The sequence below is a fragment of the Marmota marmota genome, unplaced genomic scaffold, assembly GCF_001458135.2.
Source record: "Marmota marmota marmota unplaced genomic scaffold, marMar, whole genome shotgun sequence".
In the NCBI taxonomy this organism is placed as follows: Eukaryota; Metazoa; Chordata; class Mammalia; order Rodentia; family Sciuridae; genus Marmota; species Marmota marmota.
This window is the reverse complement of record NW_026000221.1, coordinates 20546396-20560415: the sequence shown is the minus strand read 5'-3', so window position 1 is coordinate 20560415 and position 14020 is coordinate 20546396. Positions and strand designations below refer to the sequence as shown.

At 50.7% G+C, this 14020-nt stretch overlaps 1 protein-coding gene across 1 annotated transcript; it reads left to right on the top strand.

Moving 5' to 3' along the window:
- The first annotated feature begins 2083 nt into the window (after window positions 1-2083).
- On the top strand, window positions 2084-8965 carry LOC107144933 (testis, prostate and placenta expressed). The gene is given in 7 exon segments (XM_048792175.1): window positions 2084-2338; window positions 5713-5774; window positions 6053-6227; window positions 6644-6705; window positions 6848-6993; window positions 7325-7357; window positions 8438-8965. Coding segments are annotated over 7 exon segments (756 nt in total). The 5' UTR covers window positions 2084-2091; the 3' UTR covers window positions 8469-8965.
- The last annotated feature ends 5055 nt before the right edge of the window (window positions 8966-14020 follow it).

The window sequence follows — 14020 nt, the reverse complement described above, 5'->3', positions numbered from 1 at the left end:
ACCAGAGACAGCAGGAAACAGTTTTATTTGGCTGCAGCCAGGCTCAGAGGGCACAGCTTTTGCTGTAATCAATCAATCCCCTGAACCCCGAGTTCAAGGAGTTTCAGAGTTTTATACCCAGCGTGTAAGGGGAGGGGCTCAGTAGTTCACAGTCTGCAGAAGTTCACATAAAAGCAGCTTTTTCTTTCATTGTTTTGGGCAAGTTAACCCTTCAAGGACCACACCTGAGAAAGGGAGAGCGGCTTCTCCCCTTTCTTTCCTCCCCCTACCAGCTGTTACCATGGAGCCCAGTTGGTAACTTATCTTAAAAATGTAGACATCTCTGTGAAGCCCAGCTCAAGGCCAGAGGCCTTGTTTGCACTTTTCTACAAAATACTATACTGGATACATTTGTGAAAAACTAGTAAGGTGTGTCCAGCACCTGGAGTGCTGGAATCTTCTTGGCCAGTGGCCAAGTAAACAGGGTGACATGAAAATAGGAAGTTTATCTACATTGGACTCTCACAGAGACTCTTGCTGACAGTCCTAAAATCAGCCATAGTGAAGAGGGCTTTTCTGTGGAAAAAGAGGGTGCCGCTTCAGGGGGTCCTGGTCCCAGAGCTTTAAGGTGCTAGGCTCAGGAACTCACAGCCTGACCTTCCTGGGAGGGAGGAAGCCTGTACTCCTGCAAGCAGCTGGGGATGGAGTATCACCTGCTAATCCCCAGCCTGCTGAGGCCACCACTCTCCCTGATCCCCACAATGACCCTGGATACTGACCACAGCTAATCTCTACCCTGAGGCCAGCGGCTGGTAGACAGTGCAGTGCACCTTCCTAAAGTTTGCAGGAAGGAGAGGGCCCTCCCAGCTCCCAGGTGCCCCTAATGCAGAGTCTAGGATGCTTGCCTATTCAGACAGGAGCCTTGAGGCCCAGAGAGAGACAGAACCTAGTCCAGGGTCACACAGCCTGGGGTGGGCTCAGCAGCCATCCTTGGTCTGCCCTGGCCTGGCTGCCTCCAGGGACATTTCCCAAGATGCCTGGTTTGTGCTGAAGCTGGGGAAAACCTAACCTTCAGGAAGGCTGAAAGGAAGTGCCCAACACATAGGGACCCTGGCAGTGGGCCCTTCTCAGAGCCTGCGGTTGCCGAGGAGCAGTGTCCTCACAATCAGGCTGGAGTGGGCATTGTCTCTGCACAGAGTTTCTTTATTCTGCTGTCCACGGGCCTGGCCTGCCTCCCTTTCTCTCCTGCCCACTGAACGGTCAGAAGAGCAGAGAGTCCTTAAAACCTTGTGCACTCAGGCCTGTGCCCTGCAGATGAGGTAGTGGCTGTCAGCGGGTCAAAAGTGGGGTACCCTCTCTGCCCTCCTCTAAGGGCTCCACTTCCCTGCCCTTCCCCACCTTCCCGAGGCAACTTCCTGTGCCGTGTCATCATGCCCTCCCTGTCCCTCCATGGCCCACCGTCCCCTCTCCTCCGGCCCACCTAGCTCCCACCTCATCTCTCACCAAGAGAAATTGAGCTAAGTCAACAAATTCTCACTAAAGTGTAAATGACTGAAAAGGGCTTCTGGAAATATCTGCTATTTGGGGTGGGGGACACTTGGTAGCCAGCAATGATTTTCTAGTTCATATGTGTCATGTCTCTCCTCATGTTTTGGTTCTATGTCTCTCTAAAATCTGGGGTAAATGCCAGATGCCTTAGATAAGGAGATTCAGGATTGGTCACCCAGAGCCATACAGCATTCTGAATCATACTCTGAACTCACTTTCTTCACCTTTTCCTGTTCACTACTTAATTCAAACACCGCATCTTCTAGACCATTGCTTGAATGCCCCAACTCCAGCCTCCCCAGACAAACAGACATACATACACCCTACACTGACCTCACAGCCCTTAGAGCAGCTTGTGTGTGTATCTGCACACATGTGTGCATATGTGTGCATGAGTGTGAGTATGTGTGTTGAGCATCCCTGCCACCACATGTGGAACTCCTAAAAAATCACCTGGCACAGAGTAAGTGCTCAATAAACCCTTGACTAGTAGACAATCAGCCCAGGCTAAGGATGTTCCCCCACGGAAGGTCGTTACCTGGGATGAACCCCGGGGAGCCCTTCATGTATACGCTTTGCTCCGCAGCTATGGCCCGCATCATCGACGTGGTGCCCTGGGACGATGGTACTGCCCACGTGTATGCATCCCCGGCCATCTTGCTCCCGATACCACGGCAGCGCCAACCGCTGGCCAGCGTGAAGCAGCAGCTCTACCACCCGGCGCTGCCCACCCTGCGCCGCATGGACATGGACTCTGTCAAGGCCTGCCTCCCAGATAAGCACTGCCAGTCCACCACCTACTGCCTCAAAGGTCAGGCCGCCTCACCTCCCACCAGCACTGGGCCCCCTGGGGACTTTGCAGAAGGGGCAGGTCGACAAGGAAAGAAATCTTGGAGGGAAAGTCACGAGTGGCAAATGAAAGGGTTAAAAGGGCCAGTCTCGGCTGCTCCCTGTCCAGAAACCTCCATTAAGCTCTGACCTCGGTTTCCTTATCTGTGAAGTGGAAACGGTGACCAGGGCCGCCTGCCTCACAGAGCTGTTGACGCTGGGAAGAGATGAGGCGGGAAAAGCAGGGAGAGCCACAGCTGGCACATAATATGTGCTCAACAAACGTGATTGCTAGGTCCGTTGCGAACGTCCTCTAAGTTTTAAGGGAACAACGTTTATTTTAGCGCCCAGTTCTGGAGGGGCTAGGTGAGGGGCTGCATCTGGTGATGGCCTTGTTGTTGGCAGAGTGTGGAGGTGGGGCAGGGCATGGTGAGGGACAGAGTCTCTGTGCCCGCATGGCTCTTATTAATGAAGACAGAACTGGGCCGAGATTGGAAGGATAACGCTCAAGACAAGGATGACTTCTGCCTGCCCACCCCTGTGTCGGGGAAAGGGAGAGACGGAGCCTTCACACCTCCCATGAACGCAAGGTCAGGCGGGCCTGCAGGGGAAAAGGGCCCACAGAACTACCCTGCAGGGACTGAGAGGGCATTCGGGAGATAGGTCAGCAGGACTGGGTGCCAGGATGGGTGCCAGAGGAAGGGGGAGGTCCAGGGTGATATGGAGGTCTCTGCTCGGGGGACAGGTGGGTGAGGATGTCCGAGCTTACACCAAAATCTCTGGAGACCCACCCTGACCCCTGCAACCAAGATGAAAAACACTCCTGAAGGGAGCAGCGGGGGGAAGCCCCTCTGGTGAGGAAGAGCACCCACATGGTCCCATCCAAAGGGCTCTGCCTCCCAGACTCCCACTGACTGTGCTGTGCGCAGAGAGTCAGAGAGATCACGGGTTCTCCTAATTTCCTGCTTCCACGGGAAGCCAGGAATTTAGATCTTTAGGGAAAGCCCTGATTTAGTTGTGTATTATAAGCAGATGCAGTGCTGGGGATGGAACCCAGGGCCTTGGGCAAGGTGGACAGGGTTCTACCACTGAGCTACTCCCCAGCCCTAAAACTTAAAATGCTACAACAGTGAGGGACCCCCTTACAGGTGGCCACTCTTGGGTTCTAATGTATCTTTCTGTTTACTAATGCAAACACAAACATGCATTCTATTGTCTTTGTTTGTTTGTTTGTTTTTTGAAGAGACAGGATCTTACTCTGTTGTCCAGGCTGGCTCTGAATTCCAGGGCTCCCACCATCCTCCTGCCTCAGTCTCCCAGGTAGCTGGTACAGGCATGCTCCTATGCACTTAGCACAAACGTACATTATTTTGTTCCCCCAATTTTTGTTATGAACATTTTCAAAGTTTAAAGAATAGTACTATGAGCACTCATTACCTTCTATCTGCATCAGTCAATGTTTTACCATATTTGAATTTCCCCGCTCTCTACACACACACACACACACACACACAGTCTACCAAGCAACTCCCAATGATACGGCCTTCTACATGACACAATATCGTTATCATACCCAGGAAAGTTAATAATAATTCTATAACATCTAATAACCAGTCCACATTAAAACTTCCCTAATTACCCCCCAAAGGTGTCTTTATAACTTAAAAAAAAAACAGGGGCTTCCACCTGGAATGTGCATTGCAGTTGGTTTTTATGTTTTTAGTCTTAGCATAAGACTATCTATCTGTTTTCTTTTTTATAATTTTTTTGGTTATACATGGGCATAATATCTTTATTTTGTTTATTTATTTGTATGTGGTGCTGAGGATTGAACCCAGGATCTCACACATACGAGGCCAGCGCTCTACCACTGAGCCACAACCCCAGCCTGATATCTATCTGTTTTTCATTCCCCCCCTGTGATATTGACTTTTAAAGAGTCCCCAGCAGTTGTGGGACACAGTGCCTGATGGTATTTGAGCAGCTGTTCCCTCATGGTGGTCTTTACCCGGCTTATCTATTTTCTGTGGATCAGTAGCTAGACCTAGAGGCCTGATCAACCACATGAGACAGTGCTGGCCAGAATCTTCCACAGGTGATGGGCACTATGTTTCCCCTAGAGTTGCTGCAGGAGGCATACAGTTATCCTGCTTTCATGCTGCTGAGTTTGATAATTTGTTTAAGATGATAACCAGAATGTATTTTCTTCTCTGCCTCCAAGAATCTTAAACTTTAGGCTCTAAACAGGTATTTGTATACAGTAACTATTCTTTTGTACCTTGGAGGTTTTGTCTAGAGGATGTCCTCAGATTTTTTTTCTTCTTCTTTTTTTTTTTAATATTTTCTTAGTTGCTGATAGACCTTTAATTAAAGAATCAAACCCAGTGCCTCACAGATGCCAGGCAAGTGTGCTACCTCTGAGTCACAGCCCCAGCCCCTCAGATTTCTTTTAGTAGCTGCACAGTGTGGGTGGAGTGTAGTTTATTGACAGTCCTTGAATCATCTCCAATCATTTGCTATTACAAACAATACTGAAATGGGTTACCCTCTTCTCACGTCTGCACTTGTGCCTTTCTGGGGATAAATTCTCAGAAGTAGGACTAGGAGTCAAAAGGCACGTGTGTCTTTATGATTCTGATGGAAAATGACAATTGTTCTCTGTAGGCTCCGATAAATGTATACTCCCTCTGGCAACGTATGCCAAAGGCCCTACTGCACTAACGTTTTGGATTATTCCCAGTCTGAGAAGGAAAAGTTGGTATCTTCATGTAATTTGGATATGCATTCATCTTATTATAGATGAGGCTCAGCATCTTTTCATGTTTAGGGCTCATCTGTAATTCTTATATTTGTGTATGGGATGTGAATGCTTTTTTACCCTTTTTTTCTTTTCTTTTTTTTTGGCTTGATTTCTACTCTTTGCCTTTCATCTGTAAAATTAGTAAAAAAATAAATTTCCATTTGCCTTTTGGCTTCTTTTCTATTTTGCTACGCAGAAGTTTATTTTTATGTAGTCAAGTTGTTGATCCAAAGTTGCTGATCTTTTCTTTAAGTTCTGGCTTTCTAGTTAGAATGAGGCCTTTCCTGCCCCAAATTCAGAGGAACTTGCCCACATTTTCTTCTAGTATTTCTATGGTTTCATTTTTTTTTTTTTTTTGCACTGAAATCTTTTATCTATATGGGAGCTTATTATATTGTAAGAGATGAAGATAGAAGTAATATTTTATCTTAGATGTTTAAATCCATCCAGTATTTTTTTTTTTTAATTAAAGCACAGTGTGGGCCAAACCTCTCTTGCATGAACCTGGGACTGCTAGTGAAGGAGAAGTCTCTTCTCCCTTTATCTTCTTTCAACAGATGAGTTTGACAATGCCCACTTCACACTCCTGGGGATCCCCAATCAACCCCTGCGTTGCCTGGTGAGTGTTGTCCCTAACCCTGGGTTTGCAAAAGGCACAAGCCTGCACCCAGTCCCAAGCACCTCTAGGCTCTTCCCTAAGCATATCCTCAGCTATCTGTTTGGGACCCCCTCCACCACCATCCAATCCGGTCTCCAACCTCAAGCACACTCCGGGTCAGATGGGTCAAGTGTCAGCTCTGGGCTTTGAGATGATCCAAGAAGACTCCCCCCCCAAGTTCCTGCATCTACTGCTGTGCTCCTGACCCCCCCCCCAAAAAAAAAAAAAACCCCTAGCAGGACATCACGCCCACTGGCCAGAAGCTCTGCTGCAAGTACCGTGAGGGAAAGCTGCTGCCCATCGTACCAGGCATCAACCGGATCGACTGGCCTTCCTTCACCAGTGCCATCGAGGACTGGTCCCACTTTGTGTCCACGGCTGGGGAATTCAAGCTGCCCTGCCTGAACAACAAGGGTCAGTCTCCCAGCTGCAGGTGACGCCTAACGCTGGGGGAGATTGTAGGGCACTTGGGTCATTGCTGTGGCAGGGAGAGAGGACCACCGGCTTCAAGTGGCCAACCACAGGGACAGGATAAGGGAGCTGGGGAGCAGCTGGGACAGGCGCCGACAGAGAGCACGACAGAGAGCGGCTGAGGGACTTAGAGGCCGCGCTCATCGTGGGGAAGGAGCAGGGGGCCAGGGCCAGGCCAGGGGGAGAAACCGGGCTGGGCCTGAATGATGAGCTGGTTCTGGAACTGGGGGTGCCGGGTCCGGAGACCCACTTCTGTCCAGCGCTGGGCAGTGGAGGTGAGGCTTGCTCTATGGGCGGGGCTTAGGAAGGGTGGGGCGTGTCGGAGCTGGCGGGGTGTCCAAAGTGGGCTCTTTCCTCAGTGGAGAGGTTCAGCGGCTACGCGGTGCGGTATTTGAAGCCGGATGTGACCCAGAACTGGAGGGTAAGGGAGATGCTCGCTGACCGGTCCGCGGGGATCCTGATGGGTGCAGCTAAAGCAGAGGAGATATGAGGGATAGGGAAAGTGGGGACGGGGTGGGGGGACGGAGCGCAAGTTCTCACAGTCCCAGGGCTCAGATCTCCAGTAGGGAACGCTGTGGGGGCTGGCTGGGTGCCCGAGGTCCCTCCCGGGTTTACCAGCGCCCCATCCCTGTGGCCCGCCCCAGTACTGCCTCAACCAGAACCCCAGTCTAGACCGCTACGGACAGAAGCCCCTGCCTTTCGACTCCCTGTAAGTGATGCTACGAACCCCGGGACCTCCACCCGGAGGAGGGAGGGTGGGATCTTAGCCCCTTTCCTTGTACACACAAGGGCCCAATGGCGCTTGAAAATGTGAGACCTGGGAAGTATTAAGTGGTTCGAATACAGCACATGAAAATCATAATTTCAAAATGAATAAATATCGAATTCCTACCAAACGGAGCACCTTGTCATCCCCGGCAGCTTCACTCTTTTGGAGTGGAGGCGTTAAGTGGGACGAGAGGCAACGTGATTATTTCGGTTTGCTGGCGGGGAGCGGGCCCCCCCTGCACCCGGGGCTCACCCTCCGCGTCCTTTCGCAGGAACACGTTCCGGCGCTTTGGCTCCAAATACAGGTAGGGGGATGGCCACGCCCCTGCCCGCAGCCGGCCACGCCCAGGTCGGCAGCTAGGGCCGCGGGGGCGAGGGGGGGGGGTTCCGCCCACGTCCAGATCCCCCAGCCCTCCACCTTCTGGGCCCAGCGAAGGAGGGATCGCTAGCTGCTTGGCTCCCTAGAGATCCGCACCTGGCCAAAACTCAGCTCCCTGGGGACTGGGGTGGGCGTGGAAAGGAGCTCATACGCTGTCAGGATTGGCTCGGAAGAGGTTGGAAAGAGGAGGGCGTTACCTGGGAGGACTGAACAGAAAGAAAGGGCCAAGAATCTACCTTCTAGGATGCGGGCAAGTCGGAAGGGAGGATGCGGGTGCTCCAACAGGGTCCCCCCCCCGCCCCGAGACTCAGCGATGGGAATGAGAACGGGAGTGCTGCTGCGAGCTGTTCTACCTTCTCCAGGATATGGCCATCTCCAGCCTTGCTTTGTGCACTTCAGCAATATCAGGCTCTTTGGTGTGCCCAAACCCACCGGCGCGACCAAAACCTCTTCAAAGCTTTTCTTGTGCTGAATCAGATGAGCCTAGATGGTCCTTCCTCCTCTGTCTGGAAAAGCCTTCCTCACTCTTTGAAGGCCAGTCTGGTTGTTCCACCCCCCTGGAAGTCTTTCCTGAGCCTCTGCCTCTCCCACCAGCTCACATTCCCTCCATTTGGTCATGGCCTGGGCATCCCTACCTTATAGCACCCAGACGGCTGCATTCTTCCCCTGCACACACAGGGGGAAACGTTCTGCTCTTACTACTGTATGATGCCTAACGGTGTAGGTTTGTTAAATGACTGAAAAATTAGGGAAGCAGTACATATTTGAGGGTCTTGGGAGATACAAATGAGGTGAGGGAGGCAAATTTGAAAACCAAGAACAACCAAAATTAAAGGAAATAGGGAGCTATTAAAAGTTCTTGGGCCACACCCAGGCTGGGGGAAAACTGTCTTCAGAGACTTGAGGGTAAGGAGGTGGGTTTTGGGGAAAGACCTGGAGGAAAACCGACTGATTTTTCTTGAGAACACCCTGGAGACCTCCACTTCATCCCTGTTTCTCTCCACAGCCGCATCAACTACCTGACTCCCTGGCATTAATCTATGAAAAAGGAGGCCAACCCCCAGACTGATGAAATATGCCACCTCAGGTCCCCCAGTGGGACAGAGGGCATATGGTGGCACCACTCCTCTCCCCCAGAAGTTCAGCCTGGCTAGAAATAAATTTAATGCTCCCTAAATGTGTGTGTGTGTGTGTGTGTGTGTGTCTGGGAGGGGGTTGTTACAAAGGCTGGGAAAGGGTCAGGACCACAGGATGACCACATCTTACCTTTACCTTCCTGTCCCCTGCCAACTCCTATAGGACCACTGGGAAACTGGAGTGGGATGTTGGGTGACCTTGGGTAAGAATGTCAAGGTCTAAGTCTCCAGCCCAATCAGGCAGGCCTGGGAATTTCCTCATGCACCTGTTCCTTGCTCATAGCCTACACCCAAGTCCCTTCACCTCAGATCCTGAATTTGAGTCATAAGGAGAAAGGGAGGGTGTTAGAGATTTGTTGGTGCCTCTTTCTGAAGGCTCACCATACCAGTGTATGGGGGGCTTTCTGGCACCCAGGGCTTCCTTGAAATAGAGGCAGGCTCTGGGAGGCTGGCGAGGCCTATGGCATCCATTGCCTGTGAAGCAACAGAACATGGAATATAAACCTGGATGAGGTGCCTGAGATGAGAACAGTCCCTGCTCCCCAAGGCTCCACCAATAAACATCATCTAAGCAAAAAGTTGTTTATTCTACCCTCAAGGAGGTAGGACTAGCCCTCCCTGCCCAGCAACCTCCAAACCCTAAGCCCCTCCTGTAAAAGGAAGGCATGATGTTGCAGCCCAAGTACAAGGTCACCCTGCTCCAAGGGGCTAGGGAAGCAGCTCCTCAGCCTGGCTCAGGAATCAGGGCAGCTCACAACTGTGCCTAGTGCCTGGACCTTCCAGACACGTCACCAACCCCACCCCACCCTACCTGTGGGCAGACAGCAATATCAGGCCCAGTGTGGGAGACCAACCTCACACGTGACTGGGTTACACTCCCCGCTGGGTGCTGAGGCGCTCAGTCGCAGAAATGTGGCAGAGCTTTCCCCACCCTTCTTGGGTTTGAGGGTCGGTGTCCCATGCATGGGTGTGTCTTGCTACAGCCCCATGGGTGAAGCTATGCTCACCTGTTCCTTTGTAATATAACCCCTTGCCCTGTTTAGGATAGAATCTTCCATGGAAGTGCCTTGTGTGTGTCCCCTCCTCTTACTGTGCCCTTGGGTGTGGCCTACCCAGGTGTCAGTCAACCTGCTGACAGTGGACATCATGAAGATAGACTCAGCCCCCTGAAACCTGACCCCTTGCCTCATTTGAATAGCTTCTCAATAAAAGGGGTCAGCGCGTGCTCTCTCTCTCTCTCTCTTTCTGCGGACCCTTAAGGTCAGAGGAGCCGTCACAGCGACCCCAAAGAAAAAGGTATTTGTGTCTCTTGTGTGGTTATTTTGTGCAGCCCAGTCAGCCCAGTTTACCTGGAGTGACCCTTGAGCCTTTTAGTCGTGAGAACAGAAACCCAGCAGTCCAGACTGGGGCAAATAGCCACCAAGCTTAGGAACTCCATTCTGGTCCTGGGCTCAGGGACTTCAGGAATCCACACACCCTCTAAAATCAAGCACAAAATTCTGTGTGCATTTGAGTGCTTATTTTCCATGGGAAGTTTCATTCTTTTCATCTGATTCTCAGGAAAGCCAGTGCCCACAAGGTTAGGAATCCCTGGTTCACACCCTCTCCTCCTTTACCCATTGACATTTACTGAGTACCTATTGCATGCAAGACCAGGGGCTCAAGGAGAATTTTTTAGCCCCTCGTTTTTGGACCGTGTGTTATACTACTCAGAACACATTATCATCGGGACTAGTTTTTTCTCTGGGCCTCACAAGCACCCTAGTGAATGAGCCAAACCAATGCTGCCTGTTTCCCAGATAGAAAAAAAGAGGCCCAGATCAAGCAGGTAGTCGGTCTTGGGCCGAACCCACAGTCCATATATGGTTTGTGCTCAACTTTTATAGAAGAAATTATTTCCCAAAATCATGATCTTTCTGCTTATCTTTGGGTAATAAATAAGAAGATGGGTTGCGTGTGGTTTGATCTGCAGAACCTGCCTTTTAGAACTGAGGCTGATTTTTGTTAAGAGTCTGTAAACAAGTCTGGATGGCGCCTGGCATTTTGCCAGAGGGAGGGGTTTGTGAAGTAACGCCAGCAAGCCGTTAAGTGTGGAGATTCCTTATTGGTTGACTGCTGTATCTATTTTATGTTAATTAAGATAAGCTGTGTGGAATGTATAAATACCTCTGTTGTCCTACAATAAACGGCTCCTACTCCTGCTGTATCAATCTACACAAGTTATTCGTCACCCCCCCACCACCGGCTATTTTGCCCAGCCAGCCGGGCTGTGGCAGATTTTAATTTCTTTCAGGGGTGGAGGTGACAGTCATTGCCCTTACGCTGAGATGAGGGACCATGGTGCCATCTTTCTATGCTAAAGTATAGGCTCTGCTGACAACAGAGCAGGAGACTGGAGCCTGGAGAGGAACAGACAGGAAATTGTAAAGACATCACAGAGCCTCTTCTTCCTCAGGGGCCTGCTGAAGATGTACCCAGCCTCCTGCCACTCATCCAGAAGTCCTTTCCTACAAGCTCAGAGGATAGTACATGCTGACTTGAACCTTAGGAATCCATTCACAGAGCCCTCTGGGGTTCCTGGGCCACCCAGCACCAGAATCCCCTCCAAATGTCAGAGAAAAGATGGATTTGCCCAAGGCTCACAGCAGAGACACTAGAGTCTTGGCCTGGGTGACAAGGGACACTAGTCAGCTCTAGGGAACATGCTGAAACATATAAAAGAGAATCAAGTGACTGGGTTTTATTCCTGGCCCCACTCCTGGTGAGCAAGTCCATCCCAAAATGTGGCCCAGCAAATGCCTATGGCCTTTGCCTGGGCCAGCTCTGTGCTGGGTGCTGGGGTGGCATAGACAAGATGCCATCTCTGCCTCTGGATGCTTCCCATCCAATGGGAGAAACCAGTGGGCCCAGCTGGTGCAAACCAGAAACCATGTTCCTCCAGCCCAGAATGCCATGGACAGTAACCCAGCCCAGAAACTTGATTACAGGTTCTTGCCCACCGGTTGTACACTTAATCCTGATTTCATAAACCTAAGAAAAAGTGTGCCTAAGAATAAAGGAACTAGAGAGTAGAAAAGCATAAACAGCCTGATTAAGTGTCCACTTCCTATTCTCAAGTGGAAGGCAATACAGTAAGGGCTTTGCAGGCCCCATTCAACAGTTGATGAAATGGACTTGGAGAGGTTAAGTGACTGGCACGAGATCACACAGGTGGTGACTGGCAGAGACGGGAATTGAAGCCAGCCTGTCTGGTCCCCCGCCTGTGGTCACCACATTCCACTGCTTTCTTGCTGAGAGGGAAGCCAAGAGTGGGCAGGAAGTCAGAGGGGGCTTCCTGGGGCTGGGACATCTGACTAGGGTTTAGAAGGAGGACGGGATGTCTCATCAGAAAGCTCTCTGAAGCTGGGCATGGTGGTGCCCCTAATGTCCTATTGGGAGCTATTTGGGAGGCTGAAGCAGGAAAAAAAATTTTTTTTTAAAGAGGTAGGAGAAAACTAAGTAGGAAACTATACATATTCTGATATATGCACATCTTACATATATTTTAGATTATTATTATTATTTTTTTAATATTTATTTTTTAGTTTTCAGCGGACACAACATCTTTGTATGTGGTGCTGAGGATCGAACCTGGGCCGCACGCATGCCAGGCAAGCACGCTACCGCTTGAGCCACATCCCCAGCCCTGAAGCAGGAAAATTACTGGACCCAGTGATTGATCCCAGGACCAATCTGTCTCCAAAAGAAAAAACAAGCAGAAAGCAAGCAAGCTAGCTCTGGGTGGCTGCTGATGGCCACTGTCTCCCATCCTCCTCCTCTTCTCAGCCTCTGGGGTTCCTTGTTCTTCATAAAGCGGATCACATCAGAAAATCAGAAGTTTTCATTACAGACAAAATCTTGAGGAGAGTCCAGCCACCCTGACCTGGCCTCGAGGCCTTCCAGGACTGACCCCAATTCAATACCCTGATCCTTTTATACCAAAATAAACCCCACCTGCCTCTTCACTGTCCCAAACACCCAGGTTCTGTCTGCCTCCAAAACTTGGTTCAAAACTATCCTTCCACAAGAAACGCTTTCCCCACCTCTTCCTACCCAAAGCTCACACTTTCTTTCTGACAAGTCAACCTTCCCCAAGGCCATGAGAACAAACACTGCAGCTGTTCAGGGGACTCACTCATGCCCTCTGGCCCACAGTGGACTTGCCTGCCTCTTATCTTTATAACTGGGGCTGAGGGATTAGGGCTTGGAGTCACCCAGAGCAAGAATACTGATCTGGATTAAATGAAATAACTACAACAAAGTAACAGTGGTGTTTAATACAACATGTACAACACACATCACAGCCCATCCCAGGGCTGGGGCTGGCTCTGGGACAGGTTTAGGAACTAGGTGAGGATTCCAGCTGAGGGTAGGATGGAATGAGGGTTGGGGGGACTTTTGCATAGCATATTTTGTACTAGATATTTTTTGGTACGGGGGATTGAACCCAGAGGTGCTTAACCACTAAGCCACATCCCGCCCCTTTTTATGTTATATTTTCAGACAGGGTCTTAATAAGTTGTTTAGGGACTTGCAAAGTTGCTGAGGCTGGCTTTGAACTCAAGATCCTGCTGCCTCAGCCTCCCTAGCCATTGGGATTACAGGTGTGTGCCACCACACCCAGCAATTTTGACATTTTTTGACCCTACTTTTTGATTCATGAAAACTCCAAACCCTCTCATCTGAAGTTCTTGCTTAGTGCCCTGTTGCACCCTCTGGCCAACAGCGGTGCTCAGTAATGCTTGTGGATTAAAAAAGGAAGGAGTGTAGACCCAGGGAGGGGATGGAGTCATCTGTAGTGAAGATGGAGACTCCACAGCCCCCCCCCCCACCTTCTTTGCAGGATATTCTGGCTGGAATCTTTGTAGGTTTGAGAAAATCAATAGCAGCCAAGGCTCTTCCTGGAGGCGTGACCTTCAAGGAACAAAGAAACCACTTGCTTAAGGGTTGAATGCGGAGCTTGTCACCAGAGTCTGACTGGGAGGCCTTGGGCGAATTTCTGTGGCCTGAGCAGCCCATGGTCTCACCTAAGGCCTGCTCTGGAGGAAGACAGGGGGGCTGTGGGATGGGAATGGAGACCAAGAGATAACTTGTATGTCAGTGCCCAGAGGCGCAGGCCGTCTATGGAGGCGCTGCCTCTGCACAAATGGGAAGGTGGAGCCTAGTAACTGCAATCCCTCAGACAGCTGAGCGGGCTGAGAGGCTGGCCCCCCTGGGCCTGGTGTGAAGAGCTGTCCTGCTCCTTTGGCCAGACAGGGCAGCAGGACCAGTCCTGGCCATTGTTCCCAGCTTCCTGGCCAGCTGAAGCCAGAGTCCCAGGCATCAGTGACCAGAGCTAGAAGCTTCAGTTGTTCAGGGCCTCCATATCTGTCATTCACCAGTGTGCAGGAACCAGGTTCATGTGACAGCACCCC